Source organism: Natator depressus, chromosome 7 (assembly GCF_965152275.1).
Source record: "Natator depressus isolate rNatDep1 chromosome 7, rNatDep2.hap1, whole genome shotgun sequence".
In the NCBI taxonomy this organism is placed as follows: Eukaryota; Metazoa; Chordata; order Testudines; family Cheloniidae; genus Natator; species Natator depressus.
In genome coordinates, this window is record NC_134240.1 from 84844695 (window position 1) to 84857971 (window position 13277).

The 13277-nt window shown below is 40.4% G+C and overlaps 1 protein-coding gene across 3 annotated transcripts in view; it reads right to left on the minus strand.

Moving 5' to 3' along the window:
* Window positions 1-4991: 4991 nt before the first annotated feature.
* The window catches only part of P4HA1 (prolyl 4-hydroxylase subunit alpha 1), a 71264-nt gene continuing 62978 nt past the window's right edge, over window positions 4992-13277 (minus strand). For 2 of the 3 annotated variants that reach the window (XM_074958982.1, XM_074958979.1), the window contains exons 13-15: window positions 10608-10676; window positions 8183-8279; window positions 4993-7873 (exon numbers count right to left, since the gene is read on the minus strand). In XM_074958982.1, the coding sequence (XP_074815083.1) occupies window positions 7803-7873; window positions 8183-8279; window positions 10608-10676 (237 nt within the window). In that variant the 3' untranslated portion in view covers window positions 4993-7802. Of the gene's footprint in view, window positions 7874-8182; window positions 8280-10607; window positions 10677-13277 lie in introns of all 3 variants that reach the window. The other variant, XM_074958981.1, reaches the window with a different exon arrangement.

Genomic DNA, 13277 nt, shown 5'->3' on the forward strand with positions numbered 1-13277 from the left:
AACCTTTCCTGGGTTTTTGTTTCTTTTTAAATCTTCCTTTTCTTGGGAACTGGGGTGTGGCTTTGTGTATCCTCCTCTAAACTTTCTATGCTAAGACAGTGGGGCAAGGGCCTGAGCAACAAGAATGTCCCTGCTGGAGGTTTTTGTGGTCAGGTAGACCAGGGACTGGGCCTTCCATGAGGCCAAATTTTGCAGTCAGGGCATCTTCCATAGCACCCTGGTTCTAACACTCTCATAAAGCTACTTTATAGCATTCTAACAGATGAATGACCAGTCTCCTTATGCTTTTGCTGGGACTTCTGCAGTGGCTGGTGTAGCAGTAGTCTGACCAACTTTACACCAGAGGGGGATTCCAAGGATCTCTTATGGTGGCTGACATAAAATGGTCTTGGGGCACCTGTAAATCTTTGTTATAAAAATAATGCAATATACTGTCAGCCTTGCTTGCATAAATGTAACAGACCAGCAATAAGTGACCCATAACATACATGTAACTTTATTTTTATATATATAAAATAAATAACGTGTGGCACTTAACTGTACCTGCTAGGGGCTCCATTCCACAGCATTATTGTTCCTCCTGGTTCTGTTCTGGTATCAGTTTAAGCTTTTGCAGAAATTAAACTTATTTAAATCAATGCTTCTAGACCCTCTGGTTACAAAAAAGCCTCCTTCCTAACATGACCCAGTGGAGTGTTGTCTTCCTGAGTCTGCAAGCAGCCTGAAGTGTTAGCGATCCCACTAATTTCAGTAGGGTAGTAAATGCCTAGGGCCAGATTTTTTTTTTTAACAGCTCATCTCCCCTGTGGGCACTGAAATAAGTGGCTTCCTTACAAGCCTCACTGGTAGTTTAAATTTTCTTTATATGGTATAATAGAGAACTTCAATAACCTTTCACTGCAGTCTGAGCCTGCAAATGTCTTTCCCAAGTAGTCATTGCTCTCACAAAGCAGTAGCATCAGTGGGCGTTTAACTCTGAGTAAAGATCCATTGAGAAAAGCAGTCGTAAGACTGGGCTATTTGTTCACTCTGTGTTTTAAGACATTCCTAAATGGCTTGAACTACTGATGACAAATGAAGAATTACCATTCTCCTTGCTGTTTTTCTGTGTGCTTCATCAGTAAATGTTGATACAATGAAAACCAGGCTCAAGTCATCACATCTTTCTCTTTGTAGTGTATAGAGCAATTCAAGTATCTGAATGATCTTCCTGCACAAAGTACTAGGACTCTTCTCCCCCCACCCCCCCATGCTCTTACAGCCCTTTTGAAAAGTCCTATAGAATTTACCATGCATGGAACGAATAGGAATAACTCTAAAAACCTATAGAAGCACTGGATGACTGGTGCTGTGATGTTATGCCTAATAACATACCTTTCAAAGATAGATCTGGGTATGACTCTAGAACATGGCATTCCTTCTGAGTACCAAACAGTTTGGGAGGTAGGGAATAATTCGCCCTGACTCACAAGCTGGCTGTTGCCTCTATGGCCTTTGCAGTTCAGTGCAGCTGTCACTGAAACTAGCATTTAGTATAGAGGAAAAGTGGTGAGGAAACAATATTTAACATACATAGTGAACTGATTCTTCAAAACAACTGCAGCTGCAGATCCAGATTCTTTAGTTCTGAGCTCATCTGTATCACCTTCTAATAGCAGTGGCCAATGGGACTGTGGTGGATCACGTTTGTTTCTATGTTTCCTTCCTCTCCTGCCTTGAGAATTACTTCCTTCAATTCAACAAGCTATAGCAAAGTTCTGAAACAATGGAAAAGTTGGCAAGTAGTGCAGATCCACCAAGGCAACCATCTTGAAGAATCACTGTTGGTTGCTTACTGTACTATTTTTAAGCACTGCCTACTCCCCAAGTTGTAGATCTGATTTTAAAAAGATAAATCCAGCTGGAATTGCTGTGCAAAGGTGCAGACTGAACTCCAGGTAGACAGGGTGGCACATGTATTAACTAAGAGCAAAAGAGACAAGTGTGTCAATTTGTACAATAAAAGCAAACTATGTATACTAGTCATAGCACTTGGTTTCTTGCTTGCCACAGTAAATAACTTTAATGCATCTTCAGAGTCCATGTGGAACAACATATATTGATTATCTTTTCAATTCAACAGCCACTTGAAGAAATATTTTTGGTTCAAGAGTTGCTGCAGTCTAACAGTAAAAATACTTAATTTAAATGGCGACTTTTAAATATACAGTCAGTTTTGTTAACAGGGTCCAGCTCTACAGGCAACCCAAACAATACAAAACTGTTAGGCAAGAGACTATGAAAATGAAACCACCTATCATATTTGTACTGTCCAAACTGAGACTAATGCAGAAAGTAAACTGAAAGTTTAATAAATCTAAATTTATGTGAATTGGTTTAGTTCTATTTACACTAGCTGAAGATCAGCTTCAGTTTTGATATATTGCTCTCTTTATTTAGAGAAACCCTAAAACTTGACTGGAATGAGTGCAGCTGTGTTATAATTGTGGAATACGAGTCACAGTTTATCCCCATAGTGGTTACTACAGTAATGCAACCATCAAAACATGTTTTAAATCTCATAATGGTAGAGTGAGCAAAAGCATGGCTAGTGAGGTGAGACAACATAAACCGCCTCAAACAAATTGAGAGTTACTTGACACTTTAAAAAGCTACATTCTTTGAGGGTCCAATTCTGCCTATGTGGCTTTACAACTCAACTTCAAATGTAGCTGCCTTTGTGGGCAGATCTGGATCCATAAGACTTTGGTTAGACAGCTGAGGAGTCTCATGGACCTATAGAGAGAGGAATGGCTCAATGAGTTATCGAAATGAACTGTGCATTCCTCCTGCTGTAGAGACTTTAAAAGTCAAGCTATGCTATCATAATGTGTGACTGGGTATTCACAGAACCATCCCTGTGCATTCACTCTGTTCTAGTTGAGTGAAGATTCATTTGAACTACAGTCCTGTCACCCAGAAAGACTGGTTTGAGAATCTAGCTTCAGTGTAACAAAAAATTAGCATCTTAACAGGATTACAGTATACAAATTGCCTGTACAAGTGGGATGAACCGAATTACCTCTGATGTCCAAATCCCTTCTTAGAGAGTAGCAGCAGGTACAATAAGGAATAAATAGTAGAAGCCACATTCTGGGACAGGTAACAGCAGACTAATGCTTTTGATAGTGTACATAACTTCCCAAATTGTAAACAAGGAATATGGACAAGAAACTATATTTGGATATCTTTCACAACACATCCTTCCTCTTGAGTTGCCCTGTTGTATGTAGCCACAAAGAGAAAAATGACTGCAAGAATTTCATAGGGTGTAGTGAAGTACTATATAAATACCATCACAGAAAACTTTCATTAGCTCAGATAAGACTGAATAACGAATGCGCAGTACAAGGGAGGTTATGCTAGGTCTGGGCAGGAAGCAACTGAGGACTCTTTGTATGAAAACAAGTGACTGTGTAATGGATGCTAAAGTGCCAGCCTGCTGGGGAGAAAGTTAAAGGAGGCCAAGGGCACGTCTACACTGTGGCACAATGCACACTGACAATAGGGGATGGTGTGACTTCAAGTGTTCTAAAGTATGTTAATGGGTCCATGTAGACAGGGCTGGTGGGAACTAAATTAAAGCACTCTAAGGAATGTGTGTGTTCACCAGCAGCACCTGCACAGACTCATTAATATACACGTGAGGGCACTTCAGAAAAATCACACCCCTTAGTGCACATTATCCCCACCATGTAGACAAACCTTGAAACCCTAAAGAGAGAATCAAACATTTTCTGCTAGTTCATGCCAGGCTTTCCAAAAGCTAAAGATTGTGCTGGTGTATTTATTTTAAACTGACTGGACAATTGCCATCCCCCTTGCTGCTACCTTGGGACTGACCCTGCCTCCCAGCCTGAGTGAATTTCATGCTTAGGACCAAAAGTCTAGATCCCAAACACCCTTTAAATAGGTTTAGAGATCAAGATTTTTTTTAACTCCCTAAGGTGCAGTTTTGTTAATCTATCAACAGCATCTATAGCAAGTGTTTCTTAAATGAGAAGCCCCCAGCATGTATCTAGAAGACTATTTGATTGATGGGATTACCACATGGCATTGCTATTTCTTTAGCATCTCATCTGAAAAATGTTTGTGGTTTGTCAGAACTGTAGGATTGAGTCCAGAGGAAACAGTATAGTGTTAAACACCATGGACATACACCTTTAACTACCCTCTCATGTGAGCAGTCCAAAAGTTAGGGTGCCATAGGAAAGCTTCTTCTAAATATTTAAAAACAGGAAATTTCTGGCAAGGCTTCCAACACCTCTGTCTCCTTACTGCTACCCTTGGCTTTAGGTTAGAAATCCCTGTATAGATTCTTCTTGTACACTTCCCGTACAAGCTACCAGATCTATACAACATCAACTGATGGAGCTTGAGATACTTGGATTCAACTCAGATTCCATCTGGGATACATTTATAGCTTCTGACTTTAGGTTTTAAACTGATGAACACAAATATAACACCCCCAATACCAAAACAAAGGTGGTTTATCCTACCAGAAATGGTTTAGGGTCCAAGGGACTCTCTACATAGAACAATAATGCAGACTACGGGGTGTAGTCTCTAACACGCACTTAATGTGTTGCACATTAATTGGTTTGTGTAGACCAACCTGGTGCATACTAAAGATCCCTACTAGGCTTAGCCTAGTACTTTTTGTAAATGTATTTTAACATAGTACTATTTCAAAGAGACCTGAAAACCTGATTTTTGGACAGCTACCTAAAGTGGAGCACCCACAGGGACAGCACTTGAAGAACCACCTAAAAATACCACCATCCCAAAAACAGAAGCCCTAGATGTATTTCATTAAAGAAAGCCTAAAGAGTGCAGTTAAACTAACAAGGGTATTTAATCTCCTTCTGAAATTCTAAACACAAGCTGCTTACTTTTACAAGTGTTACATTAATGAAAGGGCTGTGTATTTGGAAACTAAGATCTTCTGGGTACTGCTATTCATTGTTAAAGGTTTATTTTCTTCTTCCTTGGTCCCTTATCTTGTCTCACTTGACACACATGATTAAACCTCATGTCTGTTGTTGTGGAGAACAGTTAATACATAGTACTCCATGTTACAGCTCCTAGAAACTCATGTCTAGGAACTGACAAATGGACAGTAACAGATCACAAAAGTTTGATGTTGAGGATTTTCACTGCAAGTGGCAGTGACTTTTTATTTTAAGCCTGTTCTTTACATTTAAAAAACTTTTACAAAAATTTAATAGGCAATTTTTTCAAATGTCAGTCACTATGAACCGGATAGTTGTCATTCATATTTAATACTAAACTGCATTCACACAGGAGCCAAACTCTTGATCTGAAAGCCCTTTTTAGAAAGTTAATAGATAAGGCAGCAAGCAATAGTACTTGTACATTTATATAGTGTTAAATGTATGAATGCTTCAAGCAGGAAAAATGAAAGATGGGTCTTCAACAATTAAAGTAAATAGTTTCTTTTCCTACTAACCAGGCTTGGAAGGATTCAGTTTTTAATGATTTTCAACACCTTTAACCAGTCTTAGATATAACTTTATCCAATGGAACATTTTCACTAGTAGGAAACTAAATTTCACTTAGTTCATTTCTTTTGTCCATTTTTACTATCAAGTGATTTTATTTCTGGATCTTAAGCATCATGCAATTGAAACAATACTACTTAGAATTTTAGATAAGTTTCTATGAACATTAGAAATGCTTATGGATGGGTGGGTGCATAAGGAGACACTATTTTCTGAACTTACCAACTGAAGTCTAATAGGCCCCAAACCATTGTTTCCCACCTCAAATCTCTAGCCATCTTTTGAAGGAAGGTGTGTTTGTCTTTGCTTGCACTGAGTTGGGAGTTACAGGTTGGTATGCTATACCCCCATCTTCTCACTACTGCTGACTGAAAGTAAAAGATGGGTTGGAGCATAGCCTGGCTTTCTTCCAGTTTGAGCAATAGATATTTCAAGCAAGTATATAGCAGTAACTTAGATGACCACTGATTGTTTAACTTCTTAAAAAGAAAAAATGGGAAATCTTACATTTTGTCAGTGCCTTTTTTAAACTCTGAGAAGAGTGAGTTTTGCTTAAGAAGAAAATACAGACTCTTCGCTGCCACACTATTACTTGGGTGTCTCTAACAAGAGAAACTGATTACATAGAGGGGGGTATTGGAATGGAGGTGTTTTGGTTTTTTGTTCCTGTCTATCAGTCTCTCTTAGCCATGTCCACTCTATTTTCCTGAAAATTGCAGGACTAAACTTCAGCCATTGCTACCAAAAGAAAGCATATGAAAGGAATGAATGGAGAAAGAAGAAAAAATTGAGTGACAAACATAAATGAGGGGATTAACAAATTTTTTATCTCCCCCCCCCCAGTGCCCCTTTCTTTCCTCTTGTAAAAGAGTCAAAATTCAGAGAACAAGAACTCTGTTCGGTTGGTGTGTATTTCTTTGCTAGATTTTATTTTGCCATTGATTACTTGATTTAATTTTTTATTATAATCCTTCTGAAGAGGGATGCAATTTAAAAGGTACTACAAAGTATTTGCATAGGTGAATAGTTGGATTCTCTGACCTTTTGGGCTCAATATTCAGGTTTTCACTCAGGTAGAAAATCCAATTATCTGAAATGGGGCTACCTGTACACTACTAAATTTTCAGCATTTAATAATCCAAGATTAGACTGACAGAAGGTGGCCTGCTAGGTTCTGGTGTGCCTCACTTTTACTTTCATGTACATCCTGTATGAATTCAGTCAAGAGTTGGTAAAAAGCCAGTCACAATTATGGCATGCACTCAATATCCACAACATATCAAAACATACACAAAATAAAAAGCATTTGTGAAGATTATAAATAGACTGCCTTTGTCACAAAAGGGATTTCAGCATGGGAAAATTTGGCTTTTTACAAATAAGCCTTTGAGGCTTGCGCATTACCTCATAACCACTTTGAAAATTCCAGTCTCCTAAGGCACAATGCTTTGTTTAATCAAAGATGGTTCTGTCCCCAAAATGAATGTAAAGGTTTATTACTAAGACGCAGAATTTTTTTTAATGGACAAACTAAGTCATTAAAACAAAACTAGACCTGGAAAGCAGGTCATGATTTCTGTCAGGCTGTTCTGATGCCCACAGGTATCTGACACAGCACAGCCAAAACACATACGTGTATATGACTGCAGGCTCACATTCTCTGGGTTACAAGTCAAATTCACTGTAGAGGCATGAGAGAGAATTTACAAGTCAGTTAAGTCTGGGCTTTTGTAGTAGTGGAAAAACAGGCTAGGAGAAACGCAAACCATGCCCACAGTTCAACGGTAGTGGTCAGGCACACTACAACAAAGAGTTGAGAGCTGGAGACAAGGACTGGTTTAATGCATCCCTCCAAAAAATGAGTCTGTGCTTGAAATTAGATTGTTCATGTTTTTTATCACTGGTAAACTCAAGCTTGTGAGGACTAACAGAAATCACATACTGGCTTTCTCTGCTGATCAGAGATTCTACAGAGTAAAGGGTACTATAAATCACAAATTATCCCTGTTATTTCTGACAACTATATTTTGTCCTTCTAGCCTGAAAAACTTAAAATCTCACTATATTCTCTCTAAAAGGGATATTGTAGAGTGAACTAAAACAATGTAGGTGTTTCTTCACAGATGAAATACTGAATGTGGTTGGAGACTGTACCTGTAGTGGAGTGTTAGTAAATTGTAGAAAGTTAAATGGGGGAGACATATTTTACACAAACGAGTACAGGACAGGGAAAAGTTTGCATCATTCCAACTCTGATAAAGTGCACCGTCTTCGGAATTCCTGACCACGTTCATGGATCCATTTATTGGATACTATGAGACACAAAAATATCATTGGTCACCACTTCTATTTAAACTAAATACACATTATCAGCACATGCATCAGAAAAGCTTTGTTCCCCAAATATAAATGTCAAAGCAATAGCCTGAAACTTGACATACTAAGCCTAAGAAGAAAACCCCACAATATTTGCAAATTGGGAAAACCTTAGTATGAAGTAGCTAGGTACGTACTACTTCTCTTTTGAAAAGAGCTGGCAGCTTTGGCTCTACTGTATCCTACCACAAGCAGCGAAGTAAAAAAAATTAAAATCAGACATTTGGCAGAATATGGATACCTACCCCACTTGTTTCCAACTAGTACTGGACAGGCTGCATGCCTTGTGCTGTAATCTCCTTCTCCACTTGGAAAAAGATTGTACCAGAATACAGCTGTTCCCTGGAAATTTCAATACAAACATAATATTTTACTTTATGCAACACAAAGTTTACTTCTAGCAGGGCTAATCATCAATGACTTTTACAATCATTTTTTAAATGAATGTATTTAAAATTAAACTTGACAACCCGTTAAAGCCTAAACTTAATATTCATTTAAATTGAATACAAAATATAATAAAGTATGTTTTCTGCCAAGTTCTAAAGAGAGTCAAAGCACTGAAACTGCAGGAAGTCACTGGCTAAGCACCTGGAACCTGAGTTTGCTGCAGTGCTACACCAGCTTTTGATGGCAGCAACCTCTTCTGCAGGTGCAAAGAAAATATTTTCTTCATTTCAGTTTCTTCAACTCGTTCACTCAAAGTTAAGAAACTGAGTGGGAACTGAAAAAGCAGGAAAACTTTTCTCTTCCAAGCTATGAATAAAAACTTGTCTTCAGTGTGGAACAACAAACATTATGGGGAGGTGTGATTCCTAAAGTGTTGTTTGTTAAAGTGCACTAGGGAACCTTTAAAAGTGTGCACCAGTGTCTACATGTACCAATTAATGTGCAACACTGCGGGTGGAGGGATTTCTAGAGCAGAGTAAAAGTGCAAAATTACCTCACCATGTAGGCAAGCCCTAGGTCTGAACTTTTGAGATCCGCTAAAATCATGAAGGGTATGGCGACAATCAATTAAAATTCACTAGCCATAGTTCCTTCCTTTGTTTTAATAAATCCAAAACATTTGACTTTTTTTTCCCCGTGTGCATCCAGAATGTAAGGTTTATTTAAATGGCAACAACCTTTGTTAGCACAGAGTTAAGATTTCCAGTGACTTCTCATGTCCTTCCAGAAGTTTGGGTTAAGCAAGACTTAAACTTCAGAAAACTAGGAAATGCAAAGTTAAGGTAAACCACCCACATAAACCTTAACATTGCCCTCTTTGAGCAATGCCCCATAACCCACATACTCTAATTTACAGTGAAAAGGGAAAAAAAGCTTCCTGTACCTGCCCTACACTCATTCACTCTACTCTCCTGACAGCACAGCACACTTGTAAAATTTAAACAGCTGCTTCACACTTACAGGATACCACCTAAACCTCTACTTTCCCTTACCCCTCTATAAACTGTTCTCATGTTCCACCTCACATGGCAAGACCCTCCCAAAACTTGCTCCTGAAACAACCTAAAAAATTTTGTAATAAAATGATCCACAGTGGCACCTCAAGGTACATGTGCTGTTTGTTTTCCCTTCCTCACACATAGGAGGTGGGGTGCAAATCCTGAACTTCTCATGTACTCACAGTTCTGTGACTCTTCTCAGCTCACAAACAAATGTCTACCCCCCTGCTGCCTCCACCATTAAAACCCTTTAGTACAGTTAAAACACTCACGTTGAATGCAGCTGCAGTGCATGTAGATAATTCACAGTGACTACTGTCAGCTCCAGGGGAGCAGAGGTAAAGTTATGTGGGCATTTACCTTAACTCCTTATTTCCTGGTTTTCTGAAGTTTGAGTTTTGCTGAACTCGATGTTCTGGAAAGGCACTAGCTGCCCCTGGGAAACCTGAACTGTGTTAATTTTTTTTTCCCATTTGATGTCCTAGTTGGGGGTGGGGAGAGGAGGAGTTGGTTTCTTTTAAACAAAGAAAACTTGTTGGTAGGAGTGAGTGGTCATTGTGGCAACTGAACATTAGAATGCAGGCCAAGTGGCCTATTGATCCTGTCCATATCTCCCTGGCTCAGCTTCACTAAGCAGCCCTATCCCTCCCAGCTGGCCCCCACTATACTATTTTGTCCAGGCTTGGAAGGGCATAACCCTGATGTGTCTGTGGCAGTATAGCCAGGTTGCCAAGTGGCCCTGGAACCCAGCTCTCTCCCTACAGAGGACAAGAGAACCCAAAAAGATCTTTTTAAGAGCCACCACCATTTTCTAAAAAGGAGTTTTATTCTGTGCACTGCTTGGCTAGTCTGGGTTTCCCCTGCAAATAGAGTTTGACCCAAATTACAAGTAAGGTAAGTTTTGTGTTTTGGACCTATTGGCTTCAGTAGTCTATGAAGTTTTAACATGCATTGAATCATAATCATGCAGAACAGCAAAAACAAACTCTGCACAAGCACAGCTAGATTTGACCTGCAATTTTACTTGCATAGGTAGCTCCACTGAAATAAATGGTACTGCTTAAGTGTTTGCAGGATTGGTGGCCTAGTACTTTCTTTAATCAATTCATTTGGAAGTTTTCATTTTACATTTAAACATCCAAATATACAGTTTCTCACAGCTGGATATTAATGGAGGGAAAGTGGGAGAGTAACATCTAAGTTGCATTAAAACTCATCTTACCTTTTTAGGCCAAACACTAGCTCCTACTTCAGGGAATACAGTCGCTCCCCCTGCTGATACATCACTCATCTGTAAAGGAGAGAAAATAAGAGCACTTTTACTCAGTGCTTTCCCAAAACCACATCAATAAAATATTAAGTTACTAAAAACCTTCATTTCTGACTCCTCATTAAGGGCACAATTTCTGTGACTAGCTGTAAAATCACATTTGCTATGCCCCTATAGCATTAAACACAATATGTGGTAGCCATTCTTGTTCCAGAATTTGTAAGGCTTTCAGATGCCTCGATGATGAACAGAGTACAAATACTGTGGCAGCTAGAAAAATGGAGTTCACTTATCTGTAGCTAGAGGTTCTTTGACATGTGTCAGCCCTATCTGTATTCCACACATGGATATGCATGTACTCCATTCACCTAGACTGGAAATTTCTTAGCAAGTAATGTCTATTGTTCTGCACCCGCACACTTGGTCTCCTCATGCTCCAAATTGAGGCTATAAAGGACAGTGCAAACCAACACCTTTCCAGTTCTTCTTCTTACCGTGAATCAAGGAAGATCGGAAGCAGAGGGGAAGGAGGGCAGATAGTAGCATACAAATAGGGACTCCACACTTCAAAGAACCTCCTGTTACAGATAAGTATTTTTTCAAGTACTGGTCCCTATGTGTATTCCACATGTGGATGACTGGTAAGCAGTATTCAAAAAGAAGGAGGGTGCGAAGATGCAGTTGGTATAGATGTCTGTAAAACTGCTGTTCTAACAGCTGCAGCTGCAAAAGAGGCCTACACTAAGGCATAATGTTTCATGAAGATATGGATGGCACTCCAGGGTAGCCGGTCTACAAATATGTAGTATAGGTACCTCTGTAAAAGATGCTGTTGGGGTTGCTTGTGGTCTAGTGCTTTCACCTGTCTAAAGGAGGAATATGCACCAGCTGAGAGAGAGCGCGCACGGGCGCAGGTAATGCTTTTCCTTGCAATCACTCTATTTCAACAACTAACCTTCAAGACTTCCTAATTGGTTTTGTTCTTTGCTGATAGAATGCCAAAGCCCATCTGATGTCATGAGAATGAAGTCTCCTCTCATTGGAATTAGGAAGTTGTGGGCAAGGCAACCACCAAAAGTCTGGTGTTAGCAAGGAATAGCATGGCGTCAGTAGAGCTACACAGAGTGCCCCATCAAAAGAAACCCCCGGGTGGTGGAGTGGGAGAGAGCAGTGACAGTTGAGGCGGAGGAAGCAGTATATCCGCATCTTTGTATGCTCTTGCACTGGATGGCAGCTTGTATAAGTGCTAGTGATAAAATGGCTGAGAGGCATGTCTGGGTTTATAACCTTGCTTGTGTTGTCTTCTCTTTGGGGCTGGGATATAAATGCCCAGGGAGTGGAGAATTGTCCGGAGTCCTTACACAAGTGCAATGACTCATCAACTTTCCTGTTGAAGACAGACTGTAAGGGCAAATCCTCAATGATATTCTGGACCTCCCTGGGGAATCCTGAAGAATCAAGGCATGATTCAAGCATCATAACTATAGCTTTAGCAACAGCTCTAAACATGGGATCACCCACGTCCACTACCGCTTGGAATGAGGTCTCAGGCACCAGTTTGATTTCCTCTATGAGGTCTTGGAATTGAGTCCTGTCCTCCTGAGGAAGCACGACCTTGTAGTTAGCAAATTCTGACTTGGAGGTTGGTTGATGAAAATCCTTTCCAGAAGGTCAAGGCATTTAGAGACTTTATCTGTTAGAGCTGCCCTGGGGTGTTGTAATCTTGATCTCTCTGTGGCTGCCTGCACCACTAGGGAGTTACCCACTGGGTGGGTAAAGAGGAATTTTGCTCTTTTAGCCTCCCTGGGATGGGTGTGCAGAGGTATGCCAAAATGCCCTAGTTCATTGGGAGGACCACCAGAGAAGGGCCCAAAGGTTGTAAGAGGTCAAGGAGTTTAGAATGTGTGTCACGGACCTCATCAAGAGAGCTGGAGCTCAGTCACCATCCCCTGCAAAAACACCTGATATTAGCTGTAGCCATCAATTGATATGGCAAAAATGGAGTGACCACCTCTGGGTGAGGACAATGACATGCCTGTTGGGACTATCAGTACCAGTGGATCCTCTAGTTTAATTTCTTCCTCTGTGTACTCAGTCATTTGGTATCAGCTAGGAGAAGAGTGCTGGTAGGGCTTGTGCACAGATCTGGGCTGTTTGGCATACGGCTCCTGTGGGACCAATACCCCACTAATGCAGTTCTGTGGGCAGTTGTATCTTGAAGGAGGACCGTTCCAAGACCTCTTAGAGGTTCTGTTGGGTTAGTCTCCCTAGGAGGAGACAGACTCATCTAGAACATTGGACTCAACGGATGAGAAAGTAGGTTCATAATCTACCGGCAGTCTACCGGTAGAAAAATGTTCCAGCTTGTGGAAAAGGTAGGGGAGAATCCTCGGGGTAGTTTCTTCCATATCTGAGGACAGGCCTGACAGGAAAGGAGGTTGTGGGCAGAGTAAGACACAACTATCCTCTGGCAAGGTAAAAGCTTCAGACCACACTGGAGTTCTGGAGGTTGGGACTGATGCACTTGAGGGCATGGTGGTTGGCCAATCCCTGCTGGAATGTCAGTGCTGTTGAAGGGCAGTCCAAAGTCAAATTCCCAGTCCATCCTGGTAGATGCTGATC